The 16,815-nt window shown below is 47.3% G+C and overlaps 1 protein-coding gene across 1 annotated transcript in view; it reads left to right on the top strand.

Moving 5' to 3' along the window:
• HPCAL1 (hippocalcin like 1) overlaps positions 1–3,312 on the top strand; it is a 64,421-nt gene extending 61,109 nt beyond the window's left edge. Inside the window, exon 5 of the mRNA XM_026844824.1 lies at positions 2,728–3,312. Within this exon, the coding sequence (XP_026700625.1) occupies positions 2,728–2,825 (98 nt within the window). The 3' untranslated portion in view covers positions 2,826–3,312. The remainder of the gene's footprint in view (positions 1–2,727) is intronic.
• The last annotated feature ends 13,503 nt before the right edge of the window (positions 3,313–16,815 follow it).

The raw sequence follows: 16,815 nt of genomic DNA, 5'->3' as shown, positions 1-16,815 counted from the left end.
GGGGGGGGGAGACTTTCCCTGCTGAGAAGATGAAGGGATGGGAGGGGAGTGGTCCTTCCTTGATGCTTTGTGTGTAAATTCCCTTCTGCAAAGGCTTTTCTGAAACTCCCCTGAGTCCAGTGTCTTTGGACTGTTTTCTCTGGGAGTAGCATGACATAGGCACAAAGTTTTGCTCCTGTTGCCCTTGATAGAGGTTGCGCTTCTGGGCTCATCATCGATAATGCAGGCGGAGGATGTGCTTGGATACCTGAAAGCAAAAATTCCCCTGGGTCTGTAGTATTTTCCGTGCATGTTTATGCATGTGTATGTACACATGGGGTCACACAGGGTCCTGCAGCGTTCGCTCTGTTGCATTGTGCACGTTGGGGGTATGTAACAGCTCCCAAGACAGTTATGGAGCCACTTGATAAATTATCTGACAGCATACCCCTCATGACCCCTCCACCTGAGCGAGCTCATTTCCTTAGGCTCAAAAAACACAGGTGAAAATAAGCAATTTCCTCTGCCCATCAGCCTGCCGATGTGTTTCCTCATGTTCCAGTTGAGGTGGAGCTTTCCTTGGAAATTACCCCAGCAGCAGCCAAGGTGGCACCTGCCCACGTCAAAGTCAGGAGCTGTATCCTACTGATGTGCTCAGCAGGAGCAAAGATTTGGTTCTAGTGCTAAAATACAGAGACCTGGAAAAATACGATCTTATGTATAGAAAGGTTTTTATTTAAGAGAATTTTATGGCTATGTTTTGGCATTTGCTGCTGCAAGCCCCTGGGGCAAATTCCTGGCCTCGATGAAGTCCTTGAGTATTTTACCATTGACTAATTTGAAACTAGCACTTCATTCCTGACTTCACATGTGGGGGGCCCTAAAATAACACGATTAAAGTATTTTTGTTCTGTGGAAAATAGCAGTGCATGCAGATGTGCAACAGAGTAGTGGTCACAGAACCTGCTATATACATCCTCCATCTGTTGTGCTTTATTGATGAAATAAAGTCATCTTATTTCCAGTAAAATACCAGCCCTGCAAGCCATGCACTGCCACGCGAGAAAGTCTGCATACGGGGAAGCATGTGTGCACTTGGTGGCTGGAAATGTTTCTTCCCCATCTGACTCTTGGACATTGCAGATTGATTTTGATTTGGGCTTTGCTTTTAAGTATTACAAGGAGAGGGGGAAAACTAATAAATGTCCTGGTGGTTATGAGTATCCTCAGACTGAAGAAAACACTTAAGAAAACACTTGGTTTGGGAACATTATCTTAAAAGCCAGAAATTATGACAGAAGGATGCCACAGGTTTTTGAGCTTCTATAGTTTCTTCAAGAGAAAAGTTTACTTGTTTCTCCCTGTTTGACCTGATTTGCTGACCATCGAGCTCAGTCCTCTCCCTGTCCCCAGGGCAGACTGGGAGCAACCTGGGACTGGTGAAAACCAGCTTGATGAGCTTGTGCCTCCCTCCCTTTGGCGGCACATGGCCAAAGTCGCAGCAGGCAGCTGCCAGGTGTTCATGTGTGGGTCCTACCTGTCTAAAGTGAAGCACTTTGGGTTAGGTAAGGATGGTTCTGAGGTGGTGTGTGAGAATAGGACTAGGTCATGCTGGTTGCCAAGGTAGATGGGAGATCACCCGACACAAGGTCAGGGATGCAGCAAATGCTTTGTTGTCCCTGGTTCATAGGGAAAACTGTTTCATTAATATTGCTATGGCTTATTTCTGCTATGGTTCAGAGTGCTGGAGCAGGAGAGTACTTGTGATAGAAGGCAAGGCAGAGGCTGCTCACAGGCTCCTGATGGCATTTGTGCAGGAGATTGGTCCTGAGCTCAGGAAAAACCTGCCAGGAGGTTGAGTCTCCCTAGGATGAGGTCTGGGAGACCAGATGGGATCTTTTCTCCTTGCTGTACTGAACTGTGCTGTGCCATGGGACTGTTGGAGCCAAGGGATGCTGGGGCAGTTGCTCCTCATGGTTGCTCCTCCAGAGATCGTTTCAGACCCGCAGGGTCTGTCCAAGTCAGTGCCTCTGGCCTAAACCAAAGATGTATAAACCAGAAATGCTCAGGAGTGACACGTAACAATAGATCACTCCCCAAAGGCTGACTTGCTGCCCCATGAAACCAGTCCTGTTCCCGTACACCCAGCAGACCACAGCAAGTGGCTTGTAGAATTACAGAATAGTAGAATAGTTTGGGTTGGAAGGGACCTTTAAAGGCCATCCAGTCCAAGCCCCCTGCCATGGGCAGGGACATCTTCAACTAGATCAGATTGCTCAGAGCCCCGTCCAAACGGACCTTGTAGGCACAGGAGAAGTCATCGCTGCCCAGCCGTACACGTCACAGCAAACAAGAAGGCAAAGTGGCAAGATTTAAGACATTTAGGTTTAGAATGTAGTAATATAAGCTTCATTTTCAAAGTGTACACGTGTTTAGGTACTGTACCATGTGTTCATGTGTCATGTAATTTGTATAGTCTGGGTATGTTTTTATATTTGGTGCTGTCTTTTTAAAGAAAAAAATAACAATTATTATGCTAGATTGTTTTGCAGAAGAAAAATGTATCCGGGCTTAAGGGCTTGAGTAGGATTTGGCTGCTGTGCATTGTACTAAATTCCCTTTGATGCCTTTGTGATAGATTAAATATACATATGTTGCTTTTGTGAGGAGGGTTTTTTTTAAGCTACAGCTATGGTAGTGGCAACAACTGACAAAAACTATTTCCATTTCGGTTTTCCTCCCTTTCAGGTAAACTGTCGCTGGAAGAGTTCATCAAAGGTGCCAAGAGCGATCCCTCCATTGTGCGGTTGTTACAGTGTGACCCCAGTAGTGCGAGTCAATTCTGATTAAAGTGGACTGTGCACAGAGAATCTCAGCTTGTGTCCTTCAAGCTTTGCTCGCAAATGGATGCCTTCTCAACCATCCCTCCACACTTTGCGGATAAGATCCCATTGCCAGATTGTGCGTGTGTGTGTGTGTGTCCGAGCGAACCAGCCCTCGCTCCCCTCACTAACACCAGTGCAGCTCTCCTTTGGCAGCTCAGTTTCTGCTTTCCAGTAATGTTATGATTCACTCTACACATTTTAAACGTTAATCGAAAGGTATGTTTACATGCAGCTACAAAAGAGTTCAAATCGCTGGTGTGATACCACTTCACTTAGTCTGTAAGAAAGGTGATGTCCTAATAGTTCCTGAGAAGATGCTAGGTAGGACTTTTACCTGACATAGCAGATGGTAGATAATTTATTTTGCTTCAGAAATTACTATGTAAAAAAAAAAAAAGTGAACTGAATGGAGTAGAAACTTTAAGAAAAAAAAAAAAAAAAAAAAAAAGCACGCAGCTTTCCTGGGCATGGTTCCAATTTTCTTTTTGAGGAAAATTGCTTGCACTTATCTAATGGTCTTTACTTTCTTTTAATATATATATAAATTATATATATATGGTGAAGTAAAATTTTAAATATTTAGGTCATCTATTTAAGGCATAAAATAGAATTCGAGCTTTGTTTCTTCTAGTTGTCTGTGATTTATTCAAATCTTGGAGATTGTTTTTTTGTGATATTTATGCATTAGCAAATTGCTGTTCCAGAAGAAATGCATGACTAGCAGTTTGTGGATATTTCACTCTGTTTAATTCCTGAATGCAAGTATTTGTTCATTTTTACTGTCAGTCATTCCAACATTACTGTATTAACAAAGGATCTGAAAGGAATTCATCCTCATTTTGTATTTCTCAGTGGAATCCTACTTTCTGGTGGTTGCTGCGTTAAATGGCTTTTGAATGCCCCGAGGTGACGTGACTCGCACTGCTGTTCTCAACTTGGCTACACCTCCTCCCTTTTGCTGTCAATATGTTAATAGTCTTGTGCATTCCAGTGTTATTTAATATCTGCCTAATGCCAAGAAATATTAATTGAAATAAAAGCCTACTTTTCTTGTCACTGCCTGACTTGGTCTAACCCATGCAACAAGTTCCTAGCATCGCATGTTTGGGGAAGGACGAGGCTGGCTCCCTGCCTGACATGTCCCCATCTTGTCCAAGACTCATTGCCTTGTAAGTACGTACCTTTTTTGGGGAGCCTACTGTTGTGGCTGGGTGAATGCAGCGGTGTTAGTGCCTGTGGGTGCTTGTGCGTTCCTGCTCTGTCCCAGCTGGGTGCTGGGTGAAGGCAATTCCTTGGTGAAGACCTCAGGAAGATGACAGCTCAGTTTTTCCTGGATGTGGAGCAGCTCAAGTCAGTGAAGGGAAAGCTGCCAGCTCTGCTGACTGGGCTGTTGTGACCATGATTCACAAAATAGAAGTGTCTTGGTCCTGTCAGGTCCCAGGTGCATGCTGTTGGAATAATGTTTGACACTGACAGTATGGAAAGCAGTTTTTCCCGTGTTCGTCAGGTCCACAGGTAGCCGCTTAAGCCTGTGCTCTCTCTAGAATAAAATATCAACAAATTATTTGGCCCAAGGTTATTGTTAAACATGTAATTAAAGGATTTTTGCTGTGTAGAATGTCCTAGTAGTAGTTAGGTCTTAATACTTTAATATTAAAAAAAAAAGAGATAGTTATAATATCCAAATGGAAATGTGTTGTTAGGTCAGACTTGGTCTACAGTACAGACTCAAGTCACTGCTGCCAAGCAGAAAAGTGTGTTCATTTTTTCCCTAGAAATTCAAATTTGAGCTATTGAACCAACAGTCCTTTCAACCGCAACACCCTGCTGATGAGTGCAACCTTGAAAGGGAGGTTAATCAGAAGCCTGACTGCTTTCCCTGGGCAAGCCCAGCAAAAAAAGCAAACTACTGAGAGAAAAAAAAAAAAAAGTAATTCTATGGTTGCTTATAGTCTGTCTCCAGCCTATTTGTGTTCATGCTGGCTGTCTCGCTGCCAGAAGATGCTGTGGTGTTAAAGATAGTGCAGATGTTCTTACACTAATGGCTCTTCTTGCACAGGCTGGGTAGCGGTTGTTTAGATGCAGATCAGCCACCATGGGCTTTATCATCTTGTCTGCGGGATGGTGCCTCTGAGAGGGACCGCAGCATTTGAGTCTTGTCCGTGCAGTCTTAAAATGAGTCAGGCATATTTTTTGTCAAGCATTGCAAAATACCCTTTTAGGAAGCAAGCATGTAAAAACTTTTTTGCTGTAACATTCATAAATGCAGCAGTTCTTCTGTCATTGTTCATCTGCTCTCGCAAGTGGAACTTTGTCACCTCTTTCACCTTTTCCTCACATTTCTCCTCTTCTGGTTTCCACTTCTGTCTGTAGTGAATAGCAGGTTTAAGTAGCTGTTTAACAAAGCCCAAACTCTTCTCATTTAAAAAGAAAAAAAAAAAACCACAACTCCTTACAAAAGTGTTTTTTGACCTTGTATTTACAGAAACAAAATGGAAGTCTGAATTTTAGTGGTCAAAAACTTCCTGTTTCTTTGACTTTATAATTTTTTCTCTGAAATGTGCCAGGGTATCCACGATGGAGTTTACTGCCTGCTATGAGCTGACAAGCCCCTGCACAGCTCTGTGCAGACACTGGGATTGTGTCCTGCTTGATTTGGTCCAATTTCTTCTGCCTTTCTCTTTGCCCCTTTAAACTTTCCAGTGTCGGGTTTAATTTTTTTTTTTTTTTTTTTAGGTTGTCCCCACTGCTTTCCCAGCTTTTAAGGGCAGGGTGGATTGGCTCCGTTTCAGACCGGGGTTGGCACAGTATGCAAGCAAGACACTCTCCAGTTTGCCTCTTCAAAAGCAAATGAGGAAGATGCCCAGGAAAGGTGGTCATGCACAGCATCCTGGGGGGACTGGGGAGATGCTCTGAAGCCCAACCAGGCAGAGCTTTTCAAAGGTGGCTTCTGATACAGGGAACCTTTTGATTACAGGCCAGCTAAGTACTGAAAAGGGCTTTATCTGCTGCTGCCAAACAGCTCTCTCAAGAAAATGAGACCTGCTTCAGAGGCTGAAGTTGTACATCTGCAGTCACTGGGTAACTTTGAACATCTTGGCTGTGCTTTGAAGAGTTCCTCTGAGGAAGTGTCTGCTTCCCTGGCTGGTAACGAGGATTAGGAGGAGAGAGCGATTTCCAGGCCTATCCTCCAGGATGTGTTATTTGAGAGTTGATGCAGGTGGAGTTCAAAACCGATGCTCACGGAGCTTTACTGCTCACTGGGCTCTGGAGGTGTCTTTTGGAGAGGGACTGGTGTGTAGGGAGGTTAATCACTTGTGAAATGATGTCCAAGTGATTAATAGAAAACTTTAACTTTTTAAGTGACTGGTGTTTTGGCAAATTATATGTTCGATAAAATACTGAGTCTAACATAGTGAAAGTGGAGTTTAGCATAAAAAAATCCCCATCAGTGGGTCCCTTTTTACCTCACTTTAATAAGCTATGTAATTATTTTCTTGCCACGGAGATATTTAGCACTCTGAAAGCTCTGGCTAATTACTACATAAATTCAGGCTTTTCTGTATGAATTGCAGGTCCTGTTAAGCTAATTCAGAATTATGTCATTGCCTTTCAAATTAAAGTTAATGCCTGTCTGGTTTCAGCCTAACTCCAGCCTGGGTGGTGGAGGTGTTTGGATTTGATTTAGTGTTTCTCTGTCACCAGGTTTGCATTGGCCCTTTGTTTTTAAATAAGGCCCTTTGCAACGTATTTTTACCATTAGCCTCTTAGTAATAAACTTACACGAAGAACAACGTGAGCATTTCTGCAGCCAGCAGGCAGATGGTCTCCATGGATAGTCCCTGATCCATTATGCAGGGCACCATCTATTCATATTTAAAGGTTAGGAACAGCCATCAACTTTAATGGTCCAGTGGGCAGACTGGCATTTTGAGATCCTTGAGCAGTGTGATAGCAGATACACAGCTGATGAACCTGATAATTGCTGTTACCTCTTTTGGGAGGAGAGATGCTTCATTGAAAAGAAGGAAAAGAGGGGAGGAGAGGGGAGTATCTCTGTAGAAGCTTTGGAGATGTGCCTGCATCACTGGGAGCAGTGTGCCTGCAAGCAGACCGTACCTGTTGCCTACCTTTACCAAGTGATGACACTGGTACAGATGATCTGGTTTGGACCCAGACATGCTTCTGAACACTCTCTCATGGTCACTGTGGTTAAAGGGCAACTAGTGCATCACCAGAGGGTCAAGTTAATTCCAGGCTGATGGCCATATCATACAAAAGAAGGAGGCAAGGAGCTGTTGCAGTGGTTGCCTAGTGTGTTCAGAGACACAGGGCTCAGCCCATAACCACTAGTTGTGCAGGTTATTTTAACAGGCTTGTAGCAGGCTAGCTCATCCTGCTGGAGGAGCAATTTATCCTGAACAAAACCTTTACTGGTTGGGCTGTCACTATAAGGAATCGTCTCTCACCTGAAACTGAGAAGCAAGATTACCTCCTTGCTCTTCACTGCACACATTCCCACACCTTGGTGTTTGGTGCATGTTGGGTCATCCTTAGCTCCCCCAAACCCTCCCTGCTTGTAGGGCTTACACCTCTCAGTATATCTTTGGTGTCTTCTCTAACCAGTACCTGGCACCAGGATCTGCATCACTAAAACTCTGGGTGCTGCCAGCTCACAGCTGTGCTCCTGGGTTCCCACCGCAGCATCTTTTTACTTGCACTGTTTTGCCTAGGATCTTGGTAGCTTCCTTTTCCTTAACTGCATCTGACATGCAGCAGTATGGAACTCAGTGCAGAAGACAGGGCACACAAGTCTGAGCTGGTCACAGAAATATTATAGCAAATATGATAAATTACATCCTGGATGAAGTTTGCCTCTGCATTCTTGCTCCTGTCACCCAGGCCATTCTGCAGGTAAGGAGGTGTAAGGAAGGGAGCCTGTTTCTCCCTGGTGGTGCCTGCTCTTCCCTGGGGATGGGGGTGGGGTTGCACTGCAGAAGAGAGCAGAGTGGGGACAGGTCTTGCCTAAGAGTCCCATCCTGTCAAAGGCACTCACAGTGAAAACTTGAATTGTCTTTCCCAGGTTGGTACACAGGCATCTTTCCAGTTGCTGTTTGCATTTTGCTCTTCAGCAAAGTGAAATAACCTACTCAGTTTTTCAAAGTGAAAAAAGTAATATCCCGAAAGCCCAGTGTGGGTACAGATTCAGCCAGGGTTGAACCCAGACTTTCTCCAGAAAAGTCTGGAGAAAAGGAGGCTAAGGAGAAACTTACTGCTCCCTACAACTACCTGAAAGTATGTAGGGAGGTGGGTGTTAGTCCTTTTCCCAAGTAGCAAGTGATGAGAGGAAATGGCCCCAAGCCAGAGGAGGTTTAGATTGGATATTAGAAAAAACACCAAAAGCATTATCAGGCACTGGAACAGGCTGCCCAGGGAAGTGGTTGGGTCACCATCCCTGGAGGTATTTAAAAGACATGTAGACATGGTGGTTAGCGATGTGGTTTAGTGATAGACTTTGCACTGTTAGGTTAACAGTTGGACTTGATGATCTTAAAGGTCTTTTCCAACCTCAATGATTGTGTGATTCTGTGAGTGTAAAGTCCTGGCCATGTGGCCATGCACAGTTCAGCCTATCCTCACTGGCAAGAACAGCCATGTATTTCTTCTGCATACTAAAGTACCTCTAATTCATTCCTTGACTTGTTTGCACAGGAGGAAAATGCAAACTGCCATGTCTAGCTGGTGTTTCCAAGCGTGGGTACATGCAAGAAGCACCCTCTTCCTACCACGTGAGGTTTGGGTTGCAGCCGGTCCTGTGCTGAGCACACATCAGTGGTCACAAAGTCCAAAGGAGGTATCTGACAGGCAGCCTCCCCAGGGTTTGGTCCTTTCCACTGTTGCGGGACCCTATGTTGCTTCTGAGAACTTTTCTACTGCATCTTCACTGTGGTGGTGACTACAGACAGCCCATGCTCACTGCTCTGTGGCCATAGGAGCTCGTGGGGGGGGTCTGCAGAGAAGGGCTGGGGTGCTCCTCAACAAGGTCTTAAAACAAATGTGTGAATAAAGCTGGGGAAGAATCCAGTAAGAGAAGTCACAGGGTTGTGTGGAGAAATGCTGAGGTGTCCAGACTCTAAGAGTGACAGCTAACTCATAATTAGGCTGTTGGCCCATCCCCTCTTACAGAGAAACACAGAACTGGTATAGATAATCCTGTGCCTGAAGCTGGGATTCATCTTCCATTTGGGATGTTTCTCCAGGGGCAAAACGTCTTTGTGTTTTTAAAAGTGTTTTGGGAGCAGCCAAGGGAAAGGCCATGTGCTGAGCTTCACAGCACGGGGCTAGGGAGCACTGTCCTCGGGAATGCCGGGAGTCCCCGCTTGCTGCAGCGGGCAGGAGCAGCAGGCTGCCTGCCTCCAGCTGCCCCAGGGATCCATGCAGGACCACTGCTTCCCCGCCACCCTTACTGCAAAGGTGCAGTGGCAAAACGGTGGTGGGAGAAGAGACCCTTCCTCCTTCTGCCAGGCCCAGCAGGTGGGGGCAAACGTCCTGCTCCTGGTGCTGCGGTGATGGCTGGACCTCTCAGCCGAGAGCCAGGTTGTGGCTGAAGCTGTGTGGTTTTCCTCTTCATGCTTTTTCCAATACTTTCCTGGACCCTTTTCACAGCCAATCATTGATTCTACTGCTGAGCGGATGCTGTGGGCAGCAGGTGTAATACTGGCAGCTGGTTCCTTGGGGAAAGGTGAGTGCAATGACTGTGCCTGAATATGCCATTAATAGCCAGGAACAAAACACAAACACTGCAAACACTTTCCTCGGAGAAAAGAAAATAAAGTCAACTAATTTAGATGTTAGTGTTGCACAGCTGTGGTTATTCCTGTGCTTAATAATTCCTTCTGAATTATTAATACTTGAGGGGCTTGTAACAAGCAGGTTTGATGCCTGCTGAAGGACACAGGTAGCAGTGCTGCATGCATATGGTGACACCAAGAAGCAAGGCTGCACGCACGCTGGAGACAGTGCTGATGCTCCAGAAATGGGTTGCAGGTGCCAGGGTTTGCCCCACAGTGTTGTCCTCCATCTCGCCAACATCGCGCCTGGCGATGCCCCAGCGAACTGCTGCTGCCGGGCACCCTGGCCATGCTGGGGAAAAGTAGTTTTTGGGGAAACTGGCTTTGGTAGCCACCACCATGCCCCACCTGGGGAGTCCTATGGGTGAAAGATAACTGTACATAAGAACTTAATTTTTAAACAGCACTGGCTTAAACCAGCTTAAAAACAGCTGTTGAACCCTTCTGAGATACTTGTCAAGAGATTTCATAGCTGCTTCTCACAGAGCTAACGGTGCTACCAGCTGCCCTTCAGGCACGCCGCCACCAGCCTGCTGTCCCCCGTGGGACCCAGTGACAGCTGCGCGGTATAGCAGGTCTTCTGGAGCCAGCCCCCGTGGGGCCCCAGCTCTCCCATGAGGATCCCGAAGTCTTCTGGACCAAGCCATCACAGGCCACGTTGCTGAAATCTGCAGGATTGCTCAATCGATTTAATTCACCAACTCCAGGTCTGCTCAGCCAGCAGTGCTGGAAACTAGGTAAAAAACGAGAAAATGGGTTTGGTGTTGGGTTTTTTTTTTTTTTTTTTCCTTCCCCCTTGAGTGTAATGCTTTCCCATAATGCCTGTGAAGAGGGGATGCTGGCCACCCTGACTGCAGCTCCATATGGCTTCTTCTGTGCCCACAGCATGGTACCCAAGTGATGGTCTCCAGGCAGTAGAGGCCAGGGCCACCTCAGTTGCTATGGCAACACTCAAAAAGGAGCCAGGAGTTTAAATATTTTTTTCCTCTCAAAGCAAGGCAACTTGCTTGAAGACCTCACTTTTCATTTTGGATGACTTTGTAGCCCCCATTAACCTCTGTGCAGTTCACAGCACCCGTGTTGGGCAGGATGATCTGGGGTGGTGGTAACAGAGGGGACCAAAGCCTTCTATTTCTCTGTTCCGTTACAGCAGTCATCTAGCAGTTAACTCTCAGGGCAATTGTGCTTTGCACTCCCCTGCATTTTTGGGAGGATTTGACACTACTCAGAATACAGGGAAAGGGATGAAGGGAACTGTGAAGGACAATTATAATAAATTTCCATATTCTGGTAGCTGATTCTCAAAGATGATGTTAGACCATTCCTCCACTAGCCAGCAAGGCTTGCGCTGTTTCTTGCATTTCCAGCATCATTTTTCTGGTTTTAGTTTGCTGTGCCAGCTGCCTTTGTATGCTGCTTCCACCCAGCTACAAGTTTCAGTGCTCTTGTTTGGCTCGTGTTCTTAAACTTCCTTTTCACACTTGAGCCAGCACCAATTGATGGTTATTCCCCCACCAGCCCATGCTTGCTTGGTTTGGGTGTGCCACAAATCTCAGCAAGCCTCCTTGTAGCTGGACCTGCCTGCAAGCAGGAGGCACCAGTGACAGCCACGTGTCTTGCCTGTAGACCATGTAGCAATTTCAGAATTATCCAGTCATCAGCAATCATCATTTTGAGTGGCTTGAACTGCCACATCTTCTGGAAACCTTTTCTGAACAGGATCACCTCTTCTAATCTATGTGCACTTGCTTCTGTGCTTTGCCGCAGCATGGCTGGAGAGCTGCTGTCACCAGGGGTGAATATGTGAGCACGGGCACAGGAACTGACACAGACAGTGGGATCAAGTGCAACCTCAGCAAGTTCGCAGTTGACACCAAGCTGAGTGGTGCAGTTGGCACACCCGAGGGACAGGATGCCATCCAGAGGGACCTGGACAAGCTTGAGAAGTGGGCCCATGTGAACCTCATGAGGTTCTGCACCACAACGTGCAGGGTCCTGCACGTGGGTCAGGGCAACCCCCAGTATCGATACAGGCTGGAGGATAAAGGAATTGAGAAGGACCTGGGATACTACAGACAGTGACTGAGTGGAGTGGGAGGGGTAAGCCATGCTGCTGAGCCAGAGGTCACCTTTGGGATGTATGCCTTTCCTCTGCTCCATGCTGGCTTCAGGCAAGGATGAGCCTTAAGAGGGAGATGGTGCACTGGCTGCTGTCTCAAGCAAGACAAGGAAAGCAGTTGTTCTGCATGGGATGAAAAGTGGCTCTTCCCTGCCCCTCAGCCACCGTGCAGGTCACATGAGGGGTTGTTTCCTCATTGCCATGGCCATGAAGCCCCCTGCAATTGGGTCTGCCAGTGGCCCAGGGAAACAAGAAATGGCCATGGACCTCAGGAGGTAATGAGCTCAATGCAGATTCCTTGCTGGACCTGGCATGCCAAACACAGATGCTCCTTGAATACGTGGTCACCAGATCTCACCTGGACTGGGTAGCCAGGGAAATGGAGCAGAGAGATCTGTCCCAAGTCTGGAAGAAGAGGAGGCTTAGCAGCCCCAGTTGGCCTTTGCCAAACAACTTTAGGATTCAGCAGCAAAAAACCCCCAACATGTTCTGACAACAGCCAAGACAGCTTGGCCATGATGTTATAAAATGTATTTTCCCAGAGCTACTGTCTGCATCCAGCCACATGAAAGAACCCCTGTCCCAAGTGCCCTCAGGCACTGGAAGCTGCACTGGCAGGCTCATCAGCTCCTAAGATCTAACTTGTTAGGTCCTTAGCTGGTGTGATTTTGGCACATACCAGCTAGCAGTCTTCCAGATATTTCCTTGGCACAGTTTGGGAATCGGCATCCCTTCTTAGAGGCCAACCAAGGTCAGCATCAGCTCAGGCTTCTCCATGTCAGGTGCTTGGGCAGGTTTAATGTGGGAGGGGAGCATTTCTCATGCTATCCAGGGAGAGTAGAAGGGCCTTTGGCAGAAGAAGACAAGCCAGCCTTCTGGGGGCTGCTGGTTCACAGTACAGTTTGGGTTTACGCCACACCTTATCAGTTGTGGCCAGGTGCTTGTCAATGGGAAGCTGGGGGGCAGCAGCTCCATGTACCTGAATGTGCTGCTGAGTTTTATGACCTAGTTTGTGTGTGTGTGTGTGTGTGCGCGCACGCACAGCTATACTGGGCATTTATTTTTCGACTTGCCACCATGCACGCCCAGCACGGTGCACGCAGGCAGGCAGGCGCTGGCAGGGAGGAAGCAGCAGGAACATGCTTGCAGCATGGGAATCTGCTGGGGTGGTGTGTGGGGACGGGGCAGGAGAATATCCCATCCTGGACAAAGCTGCCAAGGCATGTAAATACAGGGTGCAGTGCAGTGACTAGTAATGCCAAATGGTATCTCTTTGCTCAAGGTCTTCCCATAAGCAGCAACAGCATTTAGAAACTAGGGAAGGGCGAATGGGCAGGAGGAAGAGGAGGGGACTGTCAATGGGAAGCTGAGCCTGAAATGTAACCTGTGGATGTGATGGTAGATCAGCCATGTAGGTTTTAGACCCACCAAACAAGGGGACTTTCTTGAACTGTCCACCTCTTAGCTAATGCCACCAACATGGAGCTGATGGCAGGGGCAGCATGGTTCCTTGCTGCATTACTTTATACTACTTACAAACACTTTCCTAAGGATGAAGATAAATGTCCTGTCTCTGGGTTTGCCTTGCTCTCCCCTGGGATGAGCAATACCCACCTCTGTCCTGGAGCACCAGTCACTTCAAAGTCTTCACCTCCATCAACTGCACAGGCCTTTCTTAGGGGCTTTTTCCAAGGCAAGACTGCTAATTGATTCCCTCGTCAGTAATGTGATTTAAATCACCTTTCAATCACCAGTCATTTCCACACCTTATTGCAATAAGAACAAATTAGCACCTTAAATGAGAGGAAGGTGCTTCTAGGAAATGGGTTTAATTTCTAAAGGGTTTTTGAGAAGGGACTGCTAACCTTGCATCAGTTGGTTCCTCTGCTGTAGGTGTATGAAGGAAAAAGGCACAAAGAGGAAAAAACAGCACATCCCTGTGTTGTGCACAGCATCCATACAGAAAAATGCTTTCTGAGTGCCATAGGGCACTGAGTGCCAAGATTTCAGTGCTAAATCAAAAGGTAGTTGGGAACGAGCCCAGGAGGGTATAGGAGCCTGTGTCCCACTGCTGGCACGTAGCCACCTGTGTCACTCAACAGTGGTGAGATTTACCTTCCAGCTTGCTTCCAGGTCATGCCTTTTCCTTAAAAATAAGGGAAATTAATTTTTAATGTAAAAAATAGTGATGTTGGGAGGTGTTAACACCCAGCTGCAGAGGGTGGCATGGTGGAATTGCCTCTGGAAGCAAAGCTCAAAGGCACATCACTAGCTCTACCCAAGGGGATTGAGATGATTTTAGTACTTCAGAGAACCAAGCACAGCCTTACCAGGCTGGACAGATGTCTTGGATAGCTAATTAGTGATTGACAATGAATTGGAGCCCACAGGCATCCCCTGTCATGTCCTGGAAGAGAGGATGGAGTCACACAGCAAGGACCTGGGTAAGCTATGGCTGCATGAAACCAGTGCCCAAAGACACTTGCTGCGACTTTAGGATTCATAGAGTTAAGAACAACTGAAGTGAATGTGTTTGACTCAGGCAAGTTTTTACCTTTATTCCTGTATCTCAGAGTAGAAAGCATTTTTTTCTTCTCAGAAAAGTAATATTTTACTATTTATGCCAGCAGCAGGGCAGTGAGAAGAGAAGCTTCAACAGTTCATTTCCTTAATCAAAAGCTGCAACTGCAGCCCCACACAGCCAAGGGTCACAGCAACCCAGACTGAGAAACTGTTGTCATCTGAAATGCCACAGGAAAGGTTTTATGACAGCCTGCTGAAATGAACAGCAACAAATTGCTCAGATCAGGTGGTACCCACCTGAGTGTACCCAAAGAGCAGAAGGATGAGAGCATAACTGCTCATTTATATCAGCCTCTGGCAAACATGATACCAGATTATTATTAGAATTTTATTTAATGACTCCAAGGCACAGTCTGAGGAACTGCTTGACAAACCTGATCTCCTTCTACAACAGGGCGACCTGCTTATTGGATGAGGGAAAGGCTGTGGATATTGTTTACCTTGACTTTAGTAAGGCCTTTGACACCATTTCCCACAGCATTCTCCTGGTGAAACTGGCTGCTTGTGGCTTGGATGGGCACACGCTTTGCTGGGTAAAAACCTGTCTGGATGGCCGGGCCCAAAGAGTTGTGGTGAGTGGAGTTAAATCTGGTTGGCGGCCGGTCATGAGTGGTGACCCCAGGACTTGGTTTTGGGGCCACTCCTGTTTAACACCTTTATTTGATAATCTAGACGAGGGCATCGAGTGCACCCTCAGTCAGTTTGCAGATGACACCCAGTTGGGTGGGAGTGTTGATCTGCTCGAGGGCAGGGAGGCTCTGCAGAGAGACCTGGACAGGCTGGAGCCATGGGCTGAGCCCAACCGATGGAGTTTCCATGAGGGCAAATGCCGGGGGCTGCCCTTGGGCCACAACAACCCCCAGCAGCGCTACAGGCTTGGGGAGGAGTGGCTGGAGAGCTGCCAGTCAGAGAGGGACCTGGGGGGTTGATTGACAGCTGGCTGAACAGGAGCCAGCAGTGTGCCCAGGGGGCCAAGAAGGCCAATGGCATCCTGGCTTGTGTCAGCAATAGTGTGGCCAGCAGGGACAGGGAAGGGATCTGACCCCTGTACTCGGCACTGCTGAGGCCGCCCCTCGATTCCTGTGTTCAGTTTTGGGCCCCTCACTCCAAAAAGGACATTGAATGACTCGAGCGTGTCCAGAGAAGGGCAATGGAGCTGGTGCAGGGTCTGGAGCACAGGTCGTACGGGGAGCGGCTGAGGGAACTGGGGGGGTTTAGTCTGGAGAAGAGGAGGCTGAGGGGAGACCTCATTGCCCTCTACAGCTCCCTGAAAGGAGGGTGCAGAGAGATGGGTCAAAACACTTTCGGGTCCAAACTAACATGATATTCAGATCACTTTGAGTAGAGGTTTGAAAATATCAGATGAATGCTCAACTTATACCATGAAAAAACTTTTGGAGAGCCTTCAGGTTCAGGATGTTATTGAGCTGGGTAAAAGGGTTCCCCAGGCACCACACACATCATGTGGGATTACGGTGGCCTCCAAAACCTCTATCTTCAGCTCAGGCATGGCCAGTCGTCCCTGTGAAGCCCATATGCCAGTGTTTCTGTGCCCTTAGCTCCTTGCTTGACAATTTAAACTTTCAGGCTATTTATGTGGCAGCTGGTACCTGGCTAAATCATGTACAGTATCAGAGGTACTTGCACAGACCAATGGCAAATAGCTCTACAGCTGCTTAATGCTGGCAGGGAACATTTTGATCAGCCCATCCTGACCCTGTGGCTAACACAGGTCAGTGAATCTGCCTTGGTAATTTGTGTCCCAGGCTTGTACCTTTGGCCTGAGGCTGGAGGTGATGCTAAACATCTACTGCCGGACTCCTGAGTGTGACGTCAATATTCTTTTGTCTTAAGACTGGTACCAGCTCAGCTGCATCCATCTCTCCCAAAGATAAATTACACTTTATTGCATGGTATTGCTCAAGATAGAAAAAAAATCTCATTAGGCACCAGCAATTCAGCACTTAAAAACTCAGAGTAATAAATAGCTTGATGAGTGTAGTTTTTTTGTCCCTTTCCACTTTGTCTTTCTTTTTTCTCTTTCTGCCTGCACACACGCACTCCGGCTCTCAGGAGACACAGAGGGGCTGATGGGATGGCAGAGGATGGTTGCATGGTTGGAGCTGGGAATTACTGGGGACAGCATGGGGAAATCAGGACATCGGAGATGTACTCTGCCACGCTGCAGCTCTACTGGCATCATCTGCCCAAGCAGGGTGGTTTTCTTCTCCGGGAGGGGACAACAGCAGGAGAAACTCGGGGCCTCTCCCAAGGTGTGTCTTGGGGTGCATCCAAGCGCCTCATCTTACACCCAGACTAAGCTGCCCAGCCCTGGGTGTGGGATGATCTCCACTTTTCACATGCAGTAAGCACTGTAAGGCATCTGGCTCCAGCCCTC

This window comes from Athene cunicularia, assembly GCF_003259725.1.
Source record: "Athene cunicularia isolate RWA chromosome 3 unlocalized genomic scaffold, athCun1 chr3_part1, whole genome shotgun sequence".
Taxonomy (NCBI): Eukaryota; Metazoa; Chordata; class Aves; order Strigiformes; family Strigidae; genus Athene; species Athene cunicularia.
This window is presented reverse-complemented; position numbering and strand designations above follow the sequence as displayed.